The sequence below is a fragment of the Octopus bimaculoides genome, chromosome 26 (genome assembly GCF_046866305.1).
Source record: "Octopus bimaculoides isolate indiv1 chromosome 26, ASM4686630v1, whole genome shotgun sequence".
NCBI classification, from domain to species: domain Eukaryota; kingdom Metazoa; phylum Mollusca; class Cephalopoda; order Octopoda; family Octopodidae; genus Octopus; species Octopus bimaculoides.
In genome coordinates this window covers 16,945,374-16,971,650 of record NC_142953.1, presented here as the reverse complement: position 1 = coordinate 16,971,650, position 26,277 = coordinate 16,945,374, and the positions used below count along the sequence as shown (strand labels likewise).

General features: G+C 39.0%; 1 protein-coding gene across 5 annotated transcripts in view; it reads left to right on the top strand.

Moving 5' to 3' along the window:
• Positions 1 to 26,277, top strand: part of LOC106882355 (cleavage stimulation factor subunit 1) — a 60,648-nt gene that overhangs the window by 30,296 nt on the left and 4,075 nt on the right. For all 5 annotated transcript variants that reach the window (XM_014933009.3, XM_014933008.3, XM_052977016.2 and 2 more), the window contains 9 exons: positions 590 to 682; positions 3,090 to 3,130; positions 4,500 to 4,622; positions 6,667 to 6,789; positions 8,140 to 8,215; positions 9,315 to 9,394; positions 13,604 to 13,759; positions 16,022 to 16,166; positions 23,399 to 23,479. In XM_014933009.3, coding sequence (XP_014788495.1) covers positions 590 to 682; positions 3,090 to 3,130; positions 4,500 to 4,622; positions 6,667 to 6,789; positions 8,140 to 8,215; positions 9,315 to 9,394; positions 13,604 to 13,759; positions 16,022 to 16,166; positions 23,399 to 23,479 — 918 coding nt within the window. The remainder of the gene's footprint in view (positions 1 to 589; positions 683 to 3,089; positions 3,131 to 4,499; positions 4,623 to 6,666; positions 6,790 to 8,139; positions 8,216 to 9,314; positions 9,395 to 13,603; positions 13,760 to 16,021; positions 16,167 to 23,398; positions 23,480 to 26,277) is intronic.

Sequence of the window (26,277 nt, the reverse complement as noted above, 5' to 3'; positions counted from 1 at the left end):
AAAAACCTACAGAATTGGTCCCTAGAGCAGTGGAAGAATGTTATTTTCTCAGATGAGTCATCCATTACCTTATTTCCAACCACCACCCAAGTATATGTGTGAAGACAGCCAAAAGAAGCATTTGACCCAGACTGCCTTCTTCCAACTGTTAAACATGGAGGAGGATCTGTGATGATCTGGGGGGCTATATCTTGGAAATCCACCGGCCCAATGGTTCTCCTTCATGGCAGAATTAATAGTGAAGACTATTTATGCATTTTATCTGATCAAATTCATCCTATGGTTGCAGAACTGTTTCCAAATGGAAATGCAATCTTTCAGGATGATAGTGCACCAATTCACACAGCTAAAGTTGTTACTGAATGGCACGAGGAACATTCTAGTGAAGTTGAACATCTTATCTGGCCACCACAGTCCCCAGATCTCAATATTGTTGAACATTTATGGTGCATTTTAGAAAAACAAGTAAGGAGTCGATATCATCACCATCATCACATCATCATCATCATCATCATCACTTTTCTGTGCTTGCCAATCATTGCTGTTAAATTTTTAGTGTAGGTTGTTTTTTTGTTGTCTATTTTTGCAGTTCAGACCATCTCTCCTGAAGCTGCTCTCTATGAGACTTGTTATGTCACCGCTCACAAGGCTGCATGCCGTGCAGGTGCTTTCCACCATTCTGGTAAGTCTGCTAGGATTTTGATTTAAGAATCTCACACCTCCACCTCCTCACTATATTAATCGCACCTCCACCTCTTGGTGACGGATCACCTTTTCTTTCTGGTGACCAATAAGTTTCCACAAATAAAATAAAATGTTTATGTTGTTGTCATTTAACCACAGGCCAGCCCAGACCAAGCAGACTTATGATGAAAGACGTTCCTTTCATGACCATTTAAAAAATTTTGTTTAGATCAAGGTGCAGGAGTGGCTGTGTGGTAAGAAGCTTGCTTACCAACCTCATGGTTCCGGGTTCAATCCCACTGTGTGTCACCTTGGGCAAGAGTCTTCTACTATAGATTCGGGCCGACCAAAGCCTTGTGAGAGGATTTGGTAGATGGAAACTGAAAGAAGCCTGTCATATATATATATATATGTATTTTTGTATGTATGTATTTGTGTGTCTGTGTTTGTCCCCCACCATCACTTGAGACTGATGTTGGTGTGTTTATATCCCTGTAACTTAGTGGTTCGGCAAAAGAGAATGATAGAATAAGTACTAGGCTTACAAAGTTCTGGGGCCGATTTGTTTGACTAAAGGCAGTGCTCCAGCATAGCCGCAGTCACATGACGGAAACAACTAAAAAAAATAAAAGAATCGAGTTTATCAAACTTTACTGTCTGATAGAAAGAGGCACAGCTGTGGAATTAAGAAGTTTGCTTCCCAACCACAAGTTTCCGGGTTCAGTCCCACTGCATGGCACTTTGGGCAAGTATCTTCTTTTATAGCCTCAGGCTGAACAAATTTTTGAGTAGTATTGGTTGACTAAAACTGAAAGAAGCTCATTGTGGATATGTGTGTGTGTGTGAGAGAGAGAGAGAGCTTGTGTGTGTGTGTGTGTGTGTGTGAGAGGGAGAGAGAGCTTGAGTATGTTGTGTCTCCTTGTCTTGACTTGTCAGTGAGAATGTGCCATATACTGAAATTACGTGATGTGGCACATTCTCACTGCCCATAACAGACAGTTCTTGTCTGCTAATGATATGCATACATGTGTGTTCTTAGCACCGTGCATCTGTATGAGAGGTCTTCTCAGAACAAATTAACAATACATTCAGGTTAAGTTGCTTACAAAAATTGCCCTCTGGTACTAATACTTTTTCCGTTGCTAATATTTATTTTTTTTTTTTTGTCTTGCAAGTACTTTGTGACCCTGTCAGTGTAGGTGCCACTTAAAAGCACCCAGTGCACACTGTAAAGTGGTTGGTGTTCGGAAGGGCATCCAGCTGTAAAAACCTTGCCAAAACAGTCACAGGAGTCTGGTGCAGGCTTCGGCCTGGTTGGCTCTTGTAAAACCATCCCACCCATACTAGCATTAAAACTATAAAGAACAGCATGTTATATAGGGTTTGAAATTTTCTATCCAATTGGGTATTTTGACTGAATGTTTACATTGCTATTATTTCTAGCTTCAAGATCTTGTATTCAGAAAAAAGAATTATTTCTCATTCTCTCGAAAGTTTTTAAAATTCTAAGAGTGTCAACAATATATATATGTGTGTGTATATATATATATATATATATATATATATATATATATATATATATATATATATATATATGTGTGTGTGTGTGTGTGTGTGTGTGTGTGTGTACACACACACTCACACACATGTATGTATGTATGTATTTAAAATGTTAAGACATGAAAAAATAAGAAAGCAACGAAATTGCTTAGAGAACTTCATCAAAGAAGATAGAAGGGAAATATGGAATGGCTTCAGATGTCTTCATACTGGAATAAAATGAAATGAAAAATCTAAATGAATCAAATTAAACATTATAGGCGCAGGAGTGGCTGTGTGGCAAGTAGCTTGCTTACCAACCTCATGGTTCCGGGTTCAATCCCACTGTGTGTCACCTTGGGCAAGAGTCTTCTACTATAGATTCGGGCCGACCAAAGCCTTGTGAGTGGATTTGGTAGACAGAAACTGAAAGAAGCCCGTCGTATATGTATATATATTTGTGTGTGTTTGTGTATCTGTGTTTGTCCCCCCAACATAGCTTGACAACCGATGCTGGTGTGTTTATGTCCCCGTAACCTAGCAGTTTGGCAAAAGAGACTGATAGAATAAGTACTAGGCTTACAAAGAATAAGTCCTGAGCTCAATTTCTTCGACTAAAGACGGTGCTCCAGCATGGCCACAGTCAAATGACTGAAACAAATAAAGAGAGAGTAAAGAGTATTAATAATATCACTTCTGGCAGTTCATATATTTTTATTCTAAAAATCACATGGTGCTGTATTTCGTGACCTGATTGGTGCTAGTTGGTAGTGATGGCAAATATATTTAGTTTTAAAAAAATGATTTGTGAGGGGGTGTTGTTTTTTTTTTTTGTTTCCAATTTAAGAATATTTTTGTTGTTGCAGGTCAACTGATAGCCACAGGATCAGAGGATGCTTCCATTAAGGTAAAGAAACTTGCTGGAGTTTTCTGAAACCTATCTATGTTGTTATCATCATCATTTAATGTGCATATGGATATATATATATATATATATATATATATATATACATAATTAAGGGATCAGCAAACAGTTGCTTCACCACATACTGAAGTTCAGAAATAGCAGCTAAAAAGCTTTTTAGCTGCTATTTCTGAACTTCGGTATGTGGTGAAGCAACTGTTTGCTGATCCCTTAATTATGTTTATAAATGTATAAGAACTTTTAAATAAGTTCTCCACCGATAATGGTGTTTACATACCGAAGGGCTTGGTAAAAATTATTAATTGTTAATTTATTAATAAATTGATAAACCTTTACCCTTTTAATTATATATATATATATATATATATATATAACTGTGTGGTTAAGAAGTTGATTTCCCAACCAACTGATGTCAAGTTCAGTCCCACATCATGGCACCTAGGACATGTGTCTTCTATTGCAGCCCTATGCTGACCAATGTCTTCTGAGTAAATTCAGTCGATGGAAACTGTGTGGAAGTCCATTTTTATATACAGGGTGATTGAAAAGTAACTCCCTATTATAAAATACTTGGAAAATTATTTATTAATTGTAATTTTTTTCTCAAACATTTTATGTTTGATTTTTGAAGTGTGAGAATTTAATTTGTAATCGTATTGTCCTTGTCGTTCGTGAATGGCTGAATGCCCACTTCCGCAGGAGGTGAATGGGTCATTGTAGTATACACGTGTGGCCAGCGAAGAGTCCCGACTTAACAGCCTGTGATTTTTTTCTTTGGGATTGGTTAAAGGAACAAGTCTACTGCACCAAGTCAAAGACTTTGGAAGAACTTGAAAGGCGAATACGAGAAGTTATATCTTCCGTTCCACAAGGTTCCTGGTGAAATCACTTCATGCAGTTCCTGGGCGACTCAAGAAGCTGGTGGCAACATCTGGAGTCCATATCCTATTTTAAATAAAACCTCATACTAAAACCTGTCCTTATAAGTATTTTAAGATAGGGAGTTACTTTTCAATCACCCTGTATATATTTATATATATGTGTGTTTGTGTATGTATGTATATCTGTGTGTCTGTGTTTGTCATACCCCTCCCCCAGAAAGAGACCAGTGGAACAAGCACCAAACTTAACGAAAGCCTTAAGTACTGGGGGTCAATTTGTTCAACTGAAATTCTTCAAAGTGGTGCCCCAGTATGGCCGCTATCCAGTGACTGAAAATACTAAAATACCACAAATAACTTGTGCAGGCAGTAATGAGTGGAGAGCAAGAGTGTGAGTGGGTGTGTGGGTGTAATGTTGTTCCTGCTTTGTTTATTTCTATTTTGTCTGATTTCTTTTTCTGTCTTTCCAGATTTTGGATGTGGAGAGGATGCTGGCCAAAAGTGCTACACCTGCTGAGATCATTGCTATGGAAACACCACAACAAACCATGGAAAACCATCCCGTGATTCGAACACTCTACGACCATAACTCTGTAAGTCAAGCATCTTCCCTGCTGTTCTTTGGTTTTTACTGGGGATGATGGTGGAGTAGTTGTGGTGTAATGTTGTGGCAGGGGTGGTAGGTTTACTGATCTATAGTATCATGTAATGTGTGGTGGTGGTGAAGGCACGTGGCTTAGTGGTTATGGCAATCGGCTCACGATCGTAAGGTCATGAGTTTAATTCCCAGTGACGTGTTGTGACACTTTAATCCACGTTGCTCCAGTCCACTCAGCTGGCCAAACTGAGTTCAACCTGTATTTCAAAGGGCCAGTTTTGTCACGCTCTGTGTCATGCTGAATCTCTCCCTGAGAACTATGTTATGGGCACACGTGTCTGTGGAGTACTCAGCCACTTGCACATTAATTTCATGAACAAGCTGTTCTGTTGATCATATCAGCTGGGAGCCCCATCGTCGTAACTGACAGAGTGCTCCTAAAAAATGAGAGGTGGTGGTAGTAGAAAGTAGCGTCACTGATGTTGTGTGATGTGGTAGTGTTGGGTATTGTGGAGGTGGTAGCTGTAGTGTCTCTCAGATGTTTAGGGTGTAATAATGCAGTTTCCTCTGCATCTAACCATGTGATATAGGGCTCTTTCATATCGATTGCAAATGTTCTGCACCATGTAGTTTTTGGTCCTTCTCATTTCCTTTTTCCCTCCGGTGAGATCCATCTGAAAGCTGTTTGAGAAAAGTGTTATTCCGTTGCTGGAATATGTGTGACCTGCTAGTTTTAATTTCTATTCTCTGGTGATTCTGCCAAGTGACCTCATATTGGCTCTCGTTTGAATAGGTGTCTTGCTATAAAGGAGATATATGGCTTCCCCATGTGTGTGTGTGTGTGTGTGTGTGTGTGTGTGTTTCTGTCTCCTTGTCTTGATATTTACTGACAGTAAATAAATATTACAGTGTAGTAAAGATAACATGGCAGATCTGGTTTAGGACTGCCATGTTATGTTGGCAAACAATTTTTACTACAAAGTACTGTTGCTGAATATCTCACGTTGTGAGATTTAAAAATAGTAATTTACAAATATTACAGTGTTGTCCACTCTGCTGGGTGGTTGGTGTTAGGAAGGGCATCCAGTCAAAGAAACCCTGCACAAACAGACACAGAAGTCAAGCGCAGGCTTCTGCCTGGCCGGCTCCTGTCAAACCATGCCAGCGATGGAAGGTGGACGTTAAATGATGATGACGACAATGATGTTATTACAAACAGTGTTGTTTGTTTGCAATCTTTTGTGAAAAGATGCCCAAATAAAGGGGAAATACCATCTTGTTTGGAAAAAGTAAAGGTTGTCTACAAAAAGGGCATCTGGCTGTGGAAAATTAGCTTTGATAAACTCTGGCCAACCCATACGAGCATTGTAAAGTGAGCGTTCAAACAATAACAATGAGATGTGGAAGTCGATAAATGCATATTTTGCATTTTCTCTTCACTGTATGCCTGTCTCTTTCTCTCTTAGTAATCATGTCTATCTCAAACTCTCTCTCTTTCTCTCTTAGTAATCATGTCTATCTCTAACTCTCTCTCTCTCTCTCTCTTTCTTTCCTCTACATGCAGGAATCAGCCCCAATTCAATGTTTGTCATTCTACCCGTCTGGTTATGTGGTCTTGTTTGTACATTCGCAGAAACCTTCTCAGGCATCTTTGGTGGAACGTATTTGGCTTTCTATCATTTTTCACTGTGCTCTTCCATATCTCATTGACACAAAGAACTGCTGGTAGAACTATGCTATCATATAGAACTGAAGCTTTGTGTGTAGGTCAACTGTGTTGGAGGACCCAGTAGTGCACATTCAAATACAGCTGTACATGTTGTAGCATAACATGTCTACACTCTACATGTAGTGTGTCTCTATAGACAGTACATGTTTAGGTTCAGGGTGTCTATATAGACAGTACATGCTGTAGTGTAGTGTGTCTCTATAGACTGTATATAACTGGATATGTTCTGATAATGCGTGTCCATGTTGACCAGTCCACCAAGGGGTTGGTACCTCTCATTAAACTTGAACTATTGATGTTTCCATTCCAGGAAGTGACGTCCCTTGACTTTCATCCATTCCATCAGATCCTCGTCTCTGGCAGCAAAGATTTCAGTGTGAAATTCTTTGAATTTTCGAAACCCTCAGTGAAAAAAGCTTACAAGAGTATCCAGGTGAGTTTGTTGTTGCTGTTGTTGTTAATAATGGTGATGGTGGTGATGGCTTGTTGTTGTTGTTAATGATGATGGTGATGATAATAGTTACTGTTGTTGCTGCTATTAATGTTGGTGGTGGCAGCAGCAGCTCCTAGTTATTGTGAATGATGGTGTTGGTGGTGGCTGCAATTTGTTGTTGTTGGTCTTGGTTCAGACTTGATTGAAAGTAAACCTACTCTCAAAAGCAATCCAGCCATGACCAACCCTTCATTATTTCAGGCAGACAAAGTGTATATCTACAACTATATTATCTAATATGTCCTTCTCTTTCTGAGATGGGGAAGTGTTATTTTGGAAGGAGATTTGACTGCTGTTTCTTGCATGTTGGACAACCAGATAAAAGAATGAACAGCAGAGTCAGTCTTAGCGAGATTTCAAACCAAGTCATAAATATTTTCTATTTTATCGGTACAGGATTATTCGTCTATCATCCATTTAATTCCCACTGGCAAACATAAAACCAAGATGGGACACCATGATGTGATAAAAATTCGTTGAATAACCTATGCTCCCAGTGCTAATTGACCAATCAAATATGTTGTGTGATAATGACAGTAAAAGTGAAGTGAAGTCTCTCTTGGCTCCCTACAACTCAAGGAGTCAGTTTCCCAATTTCCATGGCGTTTAGACAACTGAGATCACAACAAGAGGCCACTCTGTCACAAAGTTACTCATTTACAGGTTGAGTGGATTGGAGCAATATGAAATGAAATGTCTTGCTCAAGGACGCAATGCATTGCCTGCTCCAGGAATTGAAATTGCAATCACAAGATCATGGGTACAATACCCTAACTACGAAACAACATGCCTTCATGGGGTGTTGATAGCAGTTAAAATAGCCAAAATAAAGTACAGCATCTCACTCTGTATGGGGTGTAGTTGGTAACATAGTCACCCACGAAGTAAGGGAGATTCATCGTTCTAATTACACCACTGATTCTGTTGCTCAATGATGTTATTACAAACAGTGTTGTTTGTTTGCAGTCTCCTGTGAAAAGATGCCCAAATAAAGGGGAAATACCATCTTGTTTGGAAATAAGTAAAGATTGTCCACAAAAAGGGCATCTGGCTGTGGAAAATTAGCTTTGATAAACTCTGGCCAACCCATGCGAGTAGTATAAAGTGGGCGTTCAAACAATAACAATGAGATGTGGAGGTCGATAAATGCATCTTTTGCATTTTCTCTTCACTGTATGCCTGTCTCTCTCTTTCTCTCTTAGTAATCATGTCTATGTCTAACTCTCTCTCTTTCTCTCTTAGTAATCATGTGTCTCTAACTCTCTCTCTCTCTCTTTCCTCTACATGCAGGAATCAGCCCCAGTTCGATGTTTGTCATTCCACCCGTCTGGAGAGTATATATTGGTTGGAACACAACATCCTGTGCGTAAGTAACTTTTAATCTTTGTGGTATACGATTCATCCAGAAGATGGACATTGTATGAATTTGTAAACCTGTCTGACCTTCCTCACACCTCATTCACTACTGTGGGTTGGTGATGATGGCAGTGTTTGTGGGGATGTCAGAAAATATTCTTTCGTAAAATACAGGGTGGCCCAAAAATAGGTTCACAGTTATCACGTAGACATTTTAAATTTCTTTTAACACACTTTATTACATTTAAATTTCTATCTTACAAACTGAAAAGAGAGCTTGACAAAATTAACTAAATTAGCATAGAATAATGGTTTCATATTTTTTTTATAATTAAGATCTAAACTGTTAATATATGAATGTGAAAGAGATAGTTGAAGAACTGTAAACCTACTTTTGTGCCACCCTGTGTATTCTTCATCTCATTTGCATCTGACTTCCACTCACACTCTCCTCATTTTCTGCTTCCCTAAGACACAACTCACTTCTTCACTAATACTCAACTCTCTCTCTCTCTCTCTCCTCTTCATTCAGTTCTTTTTATATCGTCTTAGAAATTCCTTTATACGTATGCACACACGCATGCATACACGCACACACAACCACCGTATGTTATACATGCAACATGCATAATGAGTGCAATCTCTATCTATTACATACACAGTACCACTGTCAAACACACACACACTTTCACTGTCTCTTACTCACACACATACATATACACTGTATATTAAACACACATGCACACACAATCACTATTACATACATACACAAACTCACTTTTATATATACTCACCCACACTCTCAGTCTGTTTACCCACACTCACACACACATACTATCTATTGCACACACAAACACATACACACACACATGCTATCTGTTACACAAACACACATACACACACACATGCTATCTGTTACACATAAACACGCACATACACACACATACACACACACACACATGCTTTCTGTTACACACACAAACACGCATATGCACACACACTCATTAAATCAGTTTACTTACATTCATCCTTACCTGTTGTTATTGTTATTACCTTTGGAGTAAATTAATTAACTCACCTGTCGAAGTTCTCTTCTCATCTTCCTACAGTACGACTGTATGATGTCAATACATTCCAGTGTTTCGTCTCAGGCAATCCAGCTGACCAACATGTTGGACCAGTAACATCGGTAAACATCTACGTAACATAATCCTCTGAGTAACGATGGGGGGTGGGGAGTTTTTATATGAGGTGTTTTATGTGTTTGTTTGTTTTTTGTGTTACCTTCACTTTACATCAATGCCAGCTACTACTACTATTACAACCACACTACTACTGCACCTCACTACCACCACTAAAGTTCCCCACCCTCACTACTACAATACCCTGTCAACACCACTACAGTACTATTACCACAACAACAGTACTCCAACCATTTCCATTATAGTATCACATTCACTACTACAATAGCTACCTATGTATCATACTCAATGTATACACACTGTTGATTGACCAGTTAAGATAAAAAGATCCTCTTTGGTAATGAGTGACCATGAGACTGCACCTAGAAAGTTCCCCTCCAAGGCACCAGTCTGGGTATGGTGGTTTTGTGGAAGGCCAGCAGTCGCCCATGCATACCAGCCTCCCCTCTCCATACCACTGATGTCATCCAAGGGAAAGGCAAAGGGGCCGATACAGCTTGGCACCAGTGATGTCGCAACTCATTTCTACAGCTGAGTGAACTGGAGCAACGTGAAATAAAGTGTCTTGCTCAAGACCACAACACACAGTCTGATCCAGGGATTGAACTCACTACCTCACAATTTTAAGCATGACTTTCTAACCACTGAGCCATGCACTTACCATAGATCAGTTACTATAGCATTTATCCTGAGACATCATCTCTTATAGGTATGCTGTGTTAAAAACATACTACTACAGTACCACCACCAATACTACAGTACCCCAGAACCCACACCAGTTCTCTATTCTACCACTAATATACATTATTGACTCACCTATATCGGTGTTGTGACCCCTATCTCTTCTATCATAATGTGTCTTATTTACAGCAGGGGTTCAGACCTCATAAGTAACACTGTGAAGAGGGTGCTTTATTAGACTCGTAGACCTCACTCATGGTCACAGACAGACCCAGGAGGGGATTAACAGCAAACAATGAGTCTTGGCTTCTGACTCCTCCCTGCACCCCCGTTATCAACCTCAGAGCTTCTTTAGCAGGAGTCATGGGTGCTGCCCACACTTTTGTAAAAACTAACAAACAAATGCACACACACACACACACACACACACACACACTCACTCTCATGATATACACAGACATCTCAAAGGTAAATAGACATCATTTTTGGAAGATTTGTTTCTGGAAACAAAATGATGTAATTTGATGCGTTTAATCCTGACCAAGTGTTCTACCTGTTTTATGTTAAAACCAGTCAGATCCGATCTCTCACACCTACCCTACACTGTCATTATTGAAAATAAAGTTATATTGTCAAGCCCTCGAAGCTATGAGATAAGGCAGTATTAATTGAAAACAATGTGAATATAAATACGTATTATATTTGGCAGTAATTTGAGTGCTGGTCTCATTTGCCAATAAGTAATTATGACGTCTTCTACAGGGTGTTCAAAAAGGTCTCTCCACAGTGAAATCAACCTAGGAAGTGCTCACATGGCAGTAAAAAAGAAATTAAATTTTATGTATTGAAAACAAAGCATGACAATCTCAAAACCCCTTATAAAGTTTTTTAAAGTCTTGTAAAGTCTAATATATTCTTTTGTAGTCTTATTCTATGCTATAAATATTTTGCAATAAAATACTTACTGCAGAGAGAGTTTTTGAACATCCTGTAGAAACCGAGGTAAATTTTAATAAATTGTGTTGTACAGTATTTAATATATCTGCAACTGTTTATATTGTGTGTGTGTGTAAATTCTAAACAATATGAATAAATAAGCATTACATTTGTCAGGGTAATCTAAATGCTAACAGGTTTAACCCTTTAACATTTAAACTGGCCATATCCAGTTCAAATATTCTACCTGTTTTATGTTCAAAGTTACCAGATCCAGCCTCTCACACGTACTCTACAATGTCATACTAAAATTAAACAGTCACATCATTGAAATCTCAAATCTACAAGATAATTGCATGATTAATCCAAAACAATGTGAATAAATAAGTATTACATTTGACAGAGTAATCATCATCATCATCATCATCATCATTTAACATCCGTTGTCCATGCTGGCATGGGTTGGACGGTTTGACCAGGGCTGGTAAGCTGGAAGGCTGCACCAGACTCCAGTCTGATTTGGCACAGTTTTCTACAGCTGGATGCCCTTCCTAACGCCAACCACTCTGAAAGTATAAAGGGTGCTTTTATGTGCCATTTGAGTGACACCAATTTTACTTGGCTTGATGGGTCTTCTTCTCAAACACGCCATAATGTCAAAGGTCTCAGTCATTGCCTCCATGAGGCACAACACTCAAAAGGAACTCAGCCGCAATGCTAAAGGGTTAAATAATTTAAATCCTTAATCTAGCATTTAGACATGCTTTATACAGTTTGTAATGATTTCCCTCATTTGGACATCATACTAACGAGTAGGGGCCTGGCTCTCAGTCAGTTACAAAGGTTCCAGTTGATCTAATCAACAGAACAGCCTGCTCATGAAATTATCATGCAAGTGGCTGAGTACTCCACAGACGTGTACCATTAATGTAGTTCTCAGGAAGATTCAGTGTGACACAAAATGTGACAAGGCTGGGTGGACAAGGCTAGCTGAGTGGAATTGAACTCATGCCCTTACAATCGTAACCTGAATACCCTAACCATTAAACCAAACCTCTTCACAACAAGTAGTGTGTGTACAGATAAAACTGTATAATGAGAAGTGTCTATTTACACACACACACACACACACACACACACAGACACCACACGTGTATAGAATCAGATAGACGTATCCAGACAAGCTCCAACATGTTCACCCACAGATGCCCACACATCACACAGACATATTACATTTACACAACTACATACACACACACACTCACACACAACCAGACACTCATAGAGATCCAGACCCATCTAAACATTCACACACGCGCACACACTCAGATATGTAGATGGCACAATGCTCCACCAGGAATCGAACTCGGGACCTTATGCTTGTGGTCTGAACACCCTAACCACTAAGCTACGCACCTTCACAATGAATAGCGTATAGGCACAGGAGTGGCTGTGTGGTAAGTAGTTTGCTTACCAACCCCATGGTTCTGGGTTCAGTTCCACTGTGTGGCACCCTGAACAAGTGTCTTCTGCTATAGCCTCAGGCTGACCAAAGCCTTGTGAGTGGATTTGGTAGACGGAAACTGAAAGAAGCCCATCATATATATGTGTGTGTGTGTGTGTGTATATATATATATATATATATTATATATCTCATCATCATTATCATTTAACGTCCGTTTTCCATGCTGGCATGGGTTGGACAGTTTGACTGAGGTCTGGAAAGTCAGAAGGCTGCACCAGGCTCCAATCTGATCTGGCAAGGTTTCTACAGTTGGATGCCCTTGCTAACACCAACTACTCTGAGAGTATAGTGGGTGCTTTTTACGTGCCACCGGCACAGGAGTCAGCCAGGGAAAACTGGCATCGATCGCATTTGGATGGTGCTTTTTATGTGCCACCAGCACGGGAGCCAGTCAGGAGGCACTGGCATCGGCCATGTTTGGATGATGCTTGGTTCTATATATATATGCATACTATCGGTTTCTTTTGCTGAACTGCTAAGTTATGGGGACATAAACACACCAATATCGGTTGTCAAGTGATGGTAGGGGGAGAAACACAGACACATAAACATATGCATATATATATAGAACCAAGCATCATCCAAACATGGCCGATGCCTTTAGTCAAGTAAATCGACACCAGGACTTATTCACTTATTCTTTGTAAACCTAGTACTTACAAAGAATAAGTGAATAAGTCCTGGTGTCGATTTACTTGACTAAAGGCAGTGCTCCAGCATGGCTGCAGTCACATGACTGAAACAAAAGAAATACAGGAAAAAACTATACTGGAAGGGTGTCTATTTATTTTTGAGCTGTCTGTGCATATGCATCTGTCTTTTATATGATGACAAGTGTGATGACATGGCTACATTGTCTTCTTGCTACACCACTCAGCCCTAACTCATGAATTCACCTTCCCTTTCACTCAGTTGTTTTGGGGTTTCTAGTGGACCCCACAGTTCTGTTCCCCCTCCATACACACACACATGCGTATAATACAGACGTATTGTTTTATCCTTGTATTTCTGTATTTGTTGCTGTTCTTCACTATTTTTCCTCAATTTCTTTCAGGTGAGATGGAGTCCCAACGCTCACCTGTATGTGACCAGTTCTAAAGATGGGGACCTCAAACTGTGGGATGGTGTCAGTAATAAATGCATCAACACATTCAAACATGCCCATGAGGGGCAGGAAGTCTGTTCGGCTGTGTTCTCCAGGAATTCTAAGGTATGATGATTCATTCTCCTCCTTTCATTTCCATATCTCTCTCTCTCTCTTTGTCTCCCCTCTCTCACCCCTTGTCTCCCCTCTCTCTTTTCCGCCTCTCTCTCCACTTCCCCCTCTCTTCTCCCCTTCTCCCTCCCCTTTTCTTCCTTCCCCTCTCTTCTCCCTTCCCTCCTTTCTCCCCTCTCCTCACATCTCTCCCCTTTCTCCCCTCTCTCCTGTCTTCCTTTTTCCCTCCTCCCCTCTCCCCGTTTCTCCGTCTATCCCTCTCTCTTTATTACCAGTCTCTATATTTCCTACATACAACATAGACAAACATAGATAGACAAACATACGTTTATAAGTATAGTCTGTATATATATGCGCAGCCATGGCTGTGTGGTTAAGAAGCTCACTTTGCAACGACGTGATTTCAGGTTCGATCCCACTGCATGGCATCTTGGACAAATATCTTCAACTATAGTCCCAAACAACCAACTGATGCCCTGTGAGTGAATTTGGTAGACAGAAATTGGGTGGAAATGCATCTTGTGTGTGTCTTTGTATTTGCGTTTATCATGCATACTCGCTGTTTGATAACAAGTGTTTGTTTGTTTACATCCCCGTAATTTACCGATTGGGCAAAAGAGAACTGTAGAATAAGTCCCAGACTTCCAACAAAACACACAAGTGCAAGGGTTGATCTGTATGACTAAAACCCTTCAAGGTGATGCCCCAGTATGGTCGCAGTCCGATAACTAAACCGAGTTAAGAATAAACGTTATATATATATCTATGTGTGTGTGAATGCAATTGAGGGGTAGACGTAAAATGTTACCTCGAATACGTATCCGTCCAACCCATGCTAGTGTGGCAAAATGGATGTTAAGTGAATGCACGAATAATTACGTTGTTTAAGCCTCTGAGAACGTCGGCAAGTAATTTTCTCCCTTTACTTACAGTCACTATAAGCCACATTAAAAATTTTGAGCAAAATCCGTTTTCATAGCACCCAACAGTTATCTCCCTTTAGTAAACTCTATATTGAGCCTCTCCAGAAATTTCAAGGAAGCCTCGGAAGGGGTTGTGAGTTTTGAACAAAACAGAGGATAGCTAAATTGCTATGCTTTAACTTTCTCCATCTTCATTATGAAGAAAGAATATATGTATATGTAACATTATCAAGTTCCCTTAATTGGTGCAGTCAGTCATTGGGGTGTCACTCTAGATGCTTCTGCAGTCAGCCTTCACCACTGATCTCTTTTCTCTGTCATGCATAGGGAGTTCGCTGTGTTGTGACCTTTCCAGTCCTTGATCTGGTCAGACCCCGGGTTTTCTCTGTCTGCCTCGTTTTCTTTCACCTTAACAAGATGGGTTTTTTTTAACTGGGAGTATGACAGGATACAGGACTGTACCAGGCAAGCGTCTGTCTTTTTACCTGTGCAAAGAGTGGTTCCTGTCTGCTGGTGTCTTTGTTGATTTGCTGCTTGACAAAGCCGTCCATTTTGTGTTCTGTGTTTGCGATGTGAAGCACTTGTGCTGAAATATCTAGATTCTTAACTCCATGTCAGTTGTAAGAATGTAAGGAAACTAACACCAGTTGTCAAATGACAGTGCTGGGAGAGCATACACACACACACACACACACGGAGTGGTATATATATATATCTATATATATATATATCTATATATATATACATATATATATATATATATATATATATATATATATATATATATATATATATATATATATATTTAAATTCAATAATAGGACAAATTCTTTAACAAGAATTTATCAAGTAGCTAGCGTGAAAAAACCTCATAAGGGAAAAATCCATCATTTATTCCCGAAATATATATTTATATTTATATAAGGGCATTACTATACAATAATGCCTCACGCTATGAGGGACTCCAAGGTCAGACTACCATAAAAAGCACATTTTTAAGGGGTTGGCTTTGAGAGTTGCATTTCCTTGCGTTCGGTAAAAATGTGCTTTTTATGGTCGTCTGACCTTGGAGTCCCTCATAGCGTGAGGCATTATTGTATAGTAATGCCCTTATATAAATATATATATATATATATATATATATATATATATATACACACACCATGGGTTTGACACAATTTCTGTCTACCAAATTCAGTCACAAGGCATTGGAATGGGACTGAACTTGAAACCACATGGATGCAAACTGACCTTCTTAACCACACGGCCATGCTACATACACTCACACACATTCTTAATCAAAGACTTGTTATTGCTGTCTTGTATGTTTCAGTATATCTTGTCAAGTGGTAAAGATTCCTTGGTCCGGCTGTGGGAATTGTCTACGAATCGATGCCTCATCATTTACACTGGAGCTGGTGCCACCGGTAAGATGGAGCATCGAAGTCAGACAGTTTTTAATCACACAGAAGACTACGGTAAGTATTTTGTGTGTGTGTGTGTGTTCTTATTATCAGTTTAGTAGACAGCCTGTCTACAGCACAGTTCTCTCTTAGGGAGCCTCTCTATTGACAAGAGTCCAGTGACTGGTACGGTATGACAGGTAGATGGAGTATCTGTGGTAGGTCAGTCAGTGTCTGTGTGTAGATAATTTCACTACTACCCCATCATAGTTTATTGCGTGGTGTGGTAGCTATTCATAATTACTGTGTATTTACTTGTAAGTCAGACCCCTAATTTAATGTTAAATCATGGTGCAAAAAATTTCCCCTTCATAGTTTTAGCTTTGCCCCATATATAAGTCACATTCCCATTCTTTCAGTTAAAATCAAATATGAAATAATCTGACTTATACATGGATAATTACAGTATCCACACACACATACTCACACACAAACATATACTCTTTCTGTTCATGTATTATAAGTCGCACCTCTAATTTAGTGCCAAGTTTTGATATGAGATATTTTTCCTTCATATTGTACCTTAATATCAGCTTTGCCCAGTAGATAAATTGCACCCCAGTTTTATCAGTTAAAATCAAATATAAAACAGAGCGACACACACATACACACACAAAATAATGAAGGCTTGTCACTAATTGCGGTGCCAATATTGATAGAAATAAGTTTTTAAAAAAACCCTTAGTTTATCTCCCCTGTCAGCATATGCAAATGTGCTTTCTAGCGGCTGTAAGGGTCTTTTAACTGTTATTTCTAGCAATATAGGTTCTACCCAGCAGCCTCAGTCACAATTAGTGACAACTGAATTACATATATATATATATATATATATATATATTTATATATATATATAAAACAAATAATAAATGAGTAATAAATACGCACAATTAAATATGGAACTCTGACAATAGAATGTTCATTGCCATGGTGACATATGAGACTACCATATGATTCCAGGTTCAATCCCACAGTATGACACCCTGGGCAATGTCTCCTCATATAGTTTCCAGGCTGACCAAAGTTTTGTGAGTGGGTTTGGTAGATGGAAACTTAAAGAAGCCTGTCCAGCATGCCTTGACCATTTAACTCAGACTTGTTTTTTTTTTATCTCCATCTTTTCTCTCTCCCCATCTTTCTGTTCTAAAGAAGATCAGAGGCTCAAAACATTAAAGGCTTCTTCCATTTTTTTCTAAGCATCACCCTTAATACTCCTTCTTTGTTGTTCTTTCATCCTGTCTTTGTATTTCCTTTCCTTTTGAACTACATATGTATGTGTGCTTATGTGTGTGTGTGTGTATATATACATATATACATATATATATATATATATATATATATATATATATATATATATATATATATATATATTTATTCATGTATATATATAAAACTGGCACTCCATCAGTTATGATGACATGTGTTCCTGTTGATCCAATCACTGGAACAGCCTACTTGTGAAATTAATGTGCAAGTGGCTGAGTACTCCACAGGTATGTGTACCCTTAACATAGTTCTCAGGGAGATTTAGTGTGATACAGAATGTGACAAGGCTGGCCCTTTGAATTACAGGTGCAACTCATTTTTTTTGCCAGCTGAGTGGACTGGAGCAACGTGAAAATAAAGTGTCTTTCTCAAGGACATAACGCGTCGTTGGGAATTGAACTCACGACCTTATGATCATGAACCAAATTCCCTAAGCCACATACCTTCATATATATATATACACACACACACACGCACACACGCATATATATCATCATCATCATCGTTTAACGCCCGCCTTCCATGCAGTCATGGGTCCATTTTCCATGCTGGGTTGGATTAGACAGCTGGACAGGAGCTGACCAGGCCAGTTTCCACAGTTTGTTCTGGCATAGTTTCTACATCTGGATGCCCTTCCTGACGCCAACCACTCCATAGAGTGCACTGGATGCTTCTTATCTGGCACCAGTACATGTATGTGTGTATTGCCATGCTCTTGTCTTGACATCATGTGATAGCTGTAGGTGAGTGCCACCGTTATACAAGCACCGACGTTTTATTTCCAGTCTTCCCTGAAAAGCATGTCTGTCCATAGAGAAAATATTACCTTGCTTGGAGAACAGGAGGAGTTGGACGATGAGAAGGGAAGAAGGGCATCTGGCCATAGAAAAATAGCCTCAACATATTCCATCTGACCAATGCAAGCATGGAAAAAGTTGGCATCAAATGATGGTGGTGATTTTATCCAACAATTTTGCTGTTTGCAATACTGTGTTACCATATACTGTTGTGTTTAGCCCATGGTCGGTCCTGCTAGATCAGGACTTTGATCAATTAGTTCATGTTCAGTGATCAAAGTCATTCCAAGTGTCATCATCTCATCTGTTATTCAGGCATAGTGTATCTAGTGTACTTAATGTGCCCTTTTTTTTTTTAATGATATGTTTTGATTTGTGAGAGATTTGGCTGTTATTTCTAGGTAGCTGAGCAAGTGACTACATAGATGCCTCTTGTGTCTCATGATACAGTTACAATAAAGATGATGATGATGATAATGATGATGTTGGTGCTGATGGTGTAAATGGATAAGCGAGGTGGGTGGGTGACTGCAGAATGTGAAGATAGATCACAGTTCCTGACTGTGGAGTTCTTTGTGTCTCAGTTTACAGAGAGAGGTTGTTTTATCTACCATCACCACCAGCATCATCACCATCACCAGTGATACTGATACATATATATATATATATATATATATATATATATATATATATATACATATATATATATATACATATATATATGTGTGTGTGTGTATATATATATATATATATATATATATATATATATATATATATATATATATACATACATATATATATATATATATATACTGGGTGGCCCAAAAGTAGGTTTACACTTATCACGTAGGCACATTAAATTTCTTTTAAAACGTTTTATAATTTAAATTTCTATTTTATGAACTGAAAAGGGAGCTTGGACAAAATTAACTAAATTAGCATAGAATAATGGTTTCATATTTTTTTTTTATAATTAAGATTTAAACTGTCAATATATGAATGCAAAAGATACAGTTGAATAACTGTAAACCTACTTTTGGGCCACCCTGTATATGAGTAAGAACACCAACACCTCTATAATTATTAATAGCACTACCACCACCACCACTGCTACTACTGCCATTAATCAACACCACCACAGCTACAAGTCCTATTACTATACCCATCTTCACTATCATCACCACTGTCAGTGATACTGATATATTGATATGTGTATATATATATATATATATATATATATATATATATATATATATATATATATACACACACACACATGAGGGTGTACTGAAAAGGTGCTGGCTTTGGGTAAAAGAAAATACAGGAGGAACAGTTAATTATGATTTTATTCAACATATTCCCCTCTTAGATTCACACACTTACAGCAGCAGTCCTTCAGTTTTTCTAAGCCCTGTAAAAGAACTCAGGCCTTTCATGATACCCTTAAAGCCAGGAACTTTTCAGCACCCTATCATGTGTGTGTGTGTATATATATATATATATATATATATATATATATATATAAAGGTTATGAAGGGTATTGGATTCAAGCAAACCCAAAGATACAGGCAATACAGAGTAAGTGCTGTATACCGGCTAGTTTTGCCCCTGTCGTTGTATCAACATGAGTGGGGAATATGACATAGGTCGTGTATTAGCATGTGTATATATAAAGAGAGAAAAGGATAAGGACACCAATGGCAAAGCTAGAAATATATTTTATGGATAAATTCTTACAGCAGTTTCAGGGAAAATCCAATGTATCCCTTCATCGGAGACGGTAATAGTAGAGGAATCGATTATTACATCTATAAGAGGAGAGTTGTAGTAAGAAGCGAGAGCGATGCGTAGAAGAAAGAACAAAGAAGAAAAAGGACTTGGAGTATAGTTCCATTCCAGCAGTAAACGTCCATGTAAAGAATCCTTTGAGTAAACAACGCACAGAGTACACTGGATACAATATGATATATATCCACCTTTGCAACTACGATTATCTCCGGAAAATACCTACAAGGATTCTTTACATGGATGTTTACTGCTGGAATGAAGCTCCACTACAAGTACTGTTTCTTCTTTGTTCTTTCTTCAGCACATCGCTCTCACTTCTTACTACAAATCTCCTCTTATAGATGTAATAATCCATTCTTCTACTATTACCATCTCCGATGAAGGGATACATTGGATTTTCCCTGAAACAGCTGTAAGAATTTATCTATAATATATATTTCTAACTTTGCCATTGGTCTCTTTTTCTTTCTTTATACATATATATATATATATATATATATATATATATATAATCATCATCATCATTTAATGTCTGTGTTCTATGCTAGCATGGGTGGGACAGTATCACAAAAGCGGGCCAGGCTGAAGCCTGAACTGTTTTGGCAAGGTTTTTACAGCTGGATGCCCTTCTGAACACCAACCACTTGACAGTGTGGACTGGGTGCTTTTAAGTGGCCCCTGCACTGACAGGGTCACCAAGTACTTGTAAGGCAAAAAACTTTTAAGAGGGGAAGAGGCATTGGAGGTGATGATGGAAAGGCTATAGTGAGACAGAGATGTCTTGCTGTAGAGGAAGTACAAGGTTACCCGGCTGGAGAGAGAGAGAGAGAGAGAGAGATCAGGAATGAAGACAGAAACAGGTGTGCTACTGCAACGAAAATACACGGCTGCCCAACCTGTGAGAAGTATAAGAGAAAGAGAGAGAGAGTGGGAGATTGCAGGATGGAGATGGTAGCAAAATGCTAGCCATACTCACAAGGAAGGGGGGGTCAGAGTATAAATGAGATGGTTGAGTAAAGGAAGAGAGAGATAAAGATAGTGGCAAGTGCCAGGGCATAGCCTTGAGGTTCAGATGCCATAATATAAGTGACAAGATACTGCGATGCCTATCAACACCACCATCTCCATCATCATTTCCACCACCACCATCATCATTATTACCAACACTACGAGCTGGCAGAAGTGTTAGCACTTTTCATCTTTTCAGGATCGATAAATTAAGTACCAGTTGAGTACTGGGGGGGCAATGTAATCGACTGTCTCTCTCCTCCAATTTCAGGCCTTGGGCCTATAGTAGAAAGGACTATTACTTATACTGATATATATATATTATTGCTATTATGTTAAACTGTCGTATGTCCCAATTTGGCCGAAGGCGTTCTTTTCAATATTTATTTTTGCTTGCAATAGCCGGTTCTTTTGGTCAAACTATTGTATCTCCAGTTGCTTCGGATGCCAAGATATCAAAAATGGTCAAAGTGTACTACAACGGTTTTGCTATGGAATGGTGAAACTATTTTTTCGTTTTCTGAAAAAGCAACATTTTGGACTTACGACACTTTTGCATAATAGCAATGATATATATGTATGTATGTATGTATGTATGTATGTATATATATATATGTATGTGTGTGTGTGTGAGTAAAAGCACCACTATAAGTATTAATAACACTGCCACCACTACTACCACAACGACCATGTATACTACAGTCTGTAATACCACCACAATCATATCTGCTATACCCTGTACCACTGTCACCTATACAACACTTCAAGTAAGTACTGTCTCAAGTCCTAGGACCCCTAGGGCTAGTTACCTGGATTCCATGCTGTATAAATGATGGAGATCACAACACTGACCCCTAAACAGGATGCTGGTCCATCCCTTATTTACAGCTGAGTGGATTGGAGCAAAGTGAAATGAAGTATTTTGCTCAAGATCACAGTGCACTGCCTGCTTCAAGAATCGAAACCATGATCTTGCGATCATGAGATGCAACACCCTAGTCACAAGGCCTCGCATCCTCACTACCCATGTTGACCCTTTATACCCAGGTTTATCCTCTGTCCCTTTTTGATGCCATTCTACCTGGAACCACCTCTGATTCTATAATACAAAACTTGCCCTGGTTTAAAAGACCAGCAGAGAAAGATACCTGGGTGTATCCTCTGTCCCTTTTTGATATCAATGGATCAGAGACCACTTCTGGTTCTACGATATAGAAACTACCCTAGTTTAACCCTTTAGTGCAGGAGTGGCAGTGTGGTAAGTAGCTTGCTTACCAACCACATGGTCCCGGGTGCAGTCCCACTGCATGACACCTTGGGCAAGTGTCTTCTAATATAGCCTCAGGCTGACCAAAGCCTTGTGAGTGGATTTGGTAGACTGAAACTGGAAATGCCCGTTGTATATGTATATGTTTGTGTGTCTGTTTGTCCCCCCAGCATTGCTTGACAACTGATGCTGGTGTGTTTACGTCCCCGTAACTTAGCGGTTCGGCAAAAGAAGCCAATAAAATAAGTACTAGGCTTACAAAGAATATGCTCTGGGGTCGATTTGCTTGACTATAAAGGCGGTGCTCCAGCATGGCCACAGTCAAATGACTGAAACAAGTAAAAGAGTAGCATTTAAACCAGGCATATCTAGTCCAAATGTCCTACCTATTTTATGTTAAAACCGACTAAATATGGCATCTCAAGACCTACCCTACAGTGTCATTCTAAAAATAATTGCCTTATCGAAATCTTGAAGCTACAAGATGCTGCCTGATTAATTCAAAACAATGTGAATAAATAAGGATGGCATTTGACAGAATAGTCTAGATGCTAAAAGGGTTAAACTAGGCATATTCTACCCATCTTATGTTCAGACCAGCCAGATCTGGTCTCTCACAATCACTTTATCAAAATCTCAAAGCTACAAGATAATACAGGATTAATTCAAAACAATGTGAATAAATAAGCATCACATTTGACAAAGTAACCTGAATGTTAAAAGGGTTAAAGAGTCAGCCATCACCTGTAAACGAGTATGACTGATAACATGTGCCATGGTTTTAGAAATTGTTTTAGGTGCCTATATAGTCGCAAACATACACAGAAACCGTTTTGGCTCTCCTGCTTATTGACCTGACAATATATCCAAAGTGTGACAGTTGGAGGCAGAGAGAGAAAGAAACAGAGAGCTGTACTTGGTCGGTACATGTTTGCAAACGAATACACTGGATCAATGTGATATTAAATGCTTTGTTCAAGGAGCTCCCAATGCTCTACCTGGTCCTGGAATTGAACCCGTGGCATCATGGTTGTGAGTGAAACACCTTAAACTAGTAGGCCATGCTCGTTCACTACCATCACCTCTAGTTTATATCTTATACTACACTATTGTTTCTCTTTCAGTGTTATTCCCAGATGAAAAAACAACCAGTTTGTGTTGTTGGGACTCGCGTAATGCTGAGCGGCAACGCTTGTTATCTCTAGGTAAGTTGGCCTTTTGATGTCTTGTTATCCCTAGTTCATTCTTAAGTTGACCCTTATTCGTGTTACCCCTGGATAAGTTAACGCAATGTCATGTTATCTCCAATTCATTTCTAAGTTGACCTTTATTAGTTTAATGTTGTTATCCCTGGGTAAGTTAACACAATGTCTTGTTATCCCTAGTTCATGCCTGTTCTTGCTTATTCTTGTTACCACTAGGTAAGTTTATCATATTAGTGTTGTGTTGTTATCAGTGGTGTAGCTAGGGTAAACCATGCCTGGGGCAAGCCACAAAAATGCACCCCACTCCCTCCATTACAAAATCCATGATATTATATAGTGCTTATATAGTTATTAATATTTTAATGCAATTTTTTAGGAATAAATACCTTACAGGGTTCATTTACCTGCCAGTTTGGTACAGCCTCTCATTCAAAATATATTTTTTTAATGTTTACTTTTACGAAACCTTATTTTAACCGTTTAATGCACCAGCTTCCTTGAAACATTAAAAAAAACACCTAATGGTTAAAAGTAATGATTAAAAAAAGATGCAGTAGTTTAAAGTATCTTTCTTGCTTTTGATGAGGCGAATTGATCTTTTACTTGATTCAGTCATTTGACTGTGGCCATGCTGGAGCACTGCCTTTAGGCTAGTAAATCAACCCCAGGATTTATTATTTGTAAGTCTAGTACTTATTCTATCAACCTCTTTTGCCCAACTGCTAAGTTACAGGGACTTAAACACACCAGCATTTCTTGTCAAGCAATGTTGGGAGGACAAGCACAAACACACATGCACATATATACACACACACACACACACAATGGGCTTCTTTCAGTTTCCATCTACCAAATCCACTCACAAGGCTTTGGTCAGCCCAAGGCTATAGTAGAAGACTCTTGCCCAAGGTGCCACGCAGTGGGACTGAACCCGGAACTATGTGGTTGGTAAGCAAGCTACTTCCCACACAGCCACTCCTTCACTTTCAATGCTCAGAAGAGCAAGGTTATGCATGAGGTCTTGCAACATCAATGTCCACAAATAAGAAAGGATTAACTTCAACTTGCTGAACAACGTCCAATAACAGCATAAAATGATATGCTGGACATCCATCTTTACAATTGCAATTCTGTGTCCCCCCCCGGCACATGCCCCCTCCCCTTCCTTCCCCCAGTTACGCTATTGGTTGTTATCCCTGAATAATTTGACACAATTCATGTTTTGTTATCCTTAGCTCATTCCTAAGTTGATCTTTTCTCGTGTTACCCCTGAGTAAGTTGACCCTATTAGTGTTGTTTTCCCTGGGTAAGTAGTTATCATAATGCCTTGTCATTCTTAGTTCATGCCTAAGTTGATCCTTATTGTTGTTATTTTTAGGTAAGTCGACCCTATTGGTGTTGCATTGTTATCCTTAGATAAGAATTAATGTCTTGTTATCCCTGAGTAAGTTCTCCATATGTTTCTGTATTGATCAAGGGAAATAACCCAGACATCGCGATACACAGATATTGTTTTGAGTTGAGTGGGGGTGCTAGATTCCCTTGTTCGAAAATATAAGGACACAGATCGTGTCATATAGCCAGCTGGAAACAATGTCTCCTGGGGCTAAATTACAGCAACATTCGTCCTAAACCAGGACTGCCATGTTATGTTGGCAAACAATCTTTATCTTTAGTTAGTCATCAAGAGTGGAGTGTCTTTCAAATATTGTAATAAAAATTTTTTTATATATTTAGTATGAGATAAAGTTGTATAAAAAAAGATTTTTGGTAATAAATCAAATGAAAAAAATTGGGCACTAATGGGTTAACTGATGGTTTATTGATCTCAAGGGGATAAAAGGCAAAGTCAGCCTCAGCAGGATTTGAACTCAAATGTAAAGAGCTGAAAGAAACACTGGCATGCTAACTGGCACTCTGTTGGTTACCATGATGAGGGTTCCAGTTGAGCCAATCAATAGAACAGCCTGCTCGTGGAATTAATGTGCAAGTGGCTGAGTATTCCACAGACACGCCTACCCCTTAATGTAGTTTACAAGCAGATTCAGCGTGACACAGAATATGACAAAGCTGGCCCTTTTGAAATGCAGGTACTAATCATTTTTGTGAGCTGAGTGGACTGGAGCCACATGAAATAAAGCGTCTTGTTCAAGGACACAACATGCCACCAGGAATTGAACTCATGATATTATAACTGAGAACCGAACAGCCTAACCACTAAGCCACATGCCTTCACTCGGTGTGCTAATCATTCTGCTGGCTCACCACCTTAATAATAATAATAATAACAATTCTTTCTACTATAGGCAGAAGGCCTGAAATTTGGCCAAGTTGATTACGTCAACCCTGAAAGATAAAAGGCAAAGTCAACATCAGTGGAATTTGAACTTAGAACATAACAATGGATGAAATGCCACTGAGCATTTTGTCTGATGCATTAGTGATTCTGCCAACTCACTACTTTAAATAATAATAACAAGAGCGCTCAGAGAACATAAACCTCTGCCAAGGCAACACCAATATCCTCTCAACGATTAGCCAGAGATGATTCTTAAAATGAGAATATCTGAAATAAACTTGACTGCTCTCACAAATGAGAATACTAAAAATGAACCTGACTGCTCTCAAAAATTAAGTAAAAAAAGCAAGAAAAATAATCCAGAATCTTTGTCCAGAACTGGATCAATCCCCAAATCTAATCAGTTTGTGCCAGTCACAAGGCCAAACATCCCTGAAAGTTTCATCCAAATCCATCCTGTGGTTCTTGAGATATCTTGTTCACAGACAAACAAATACGA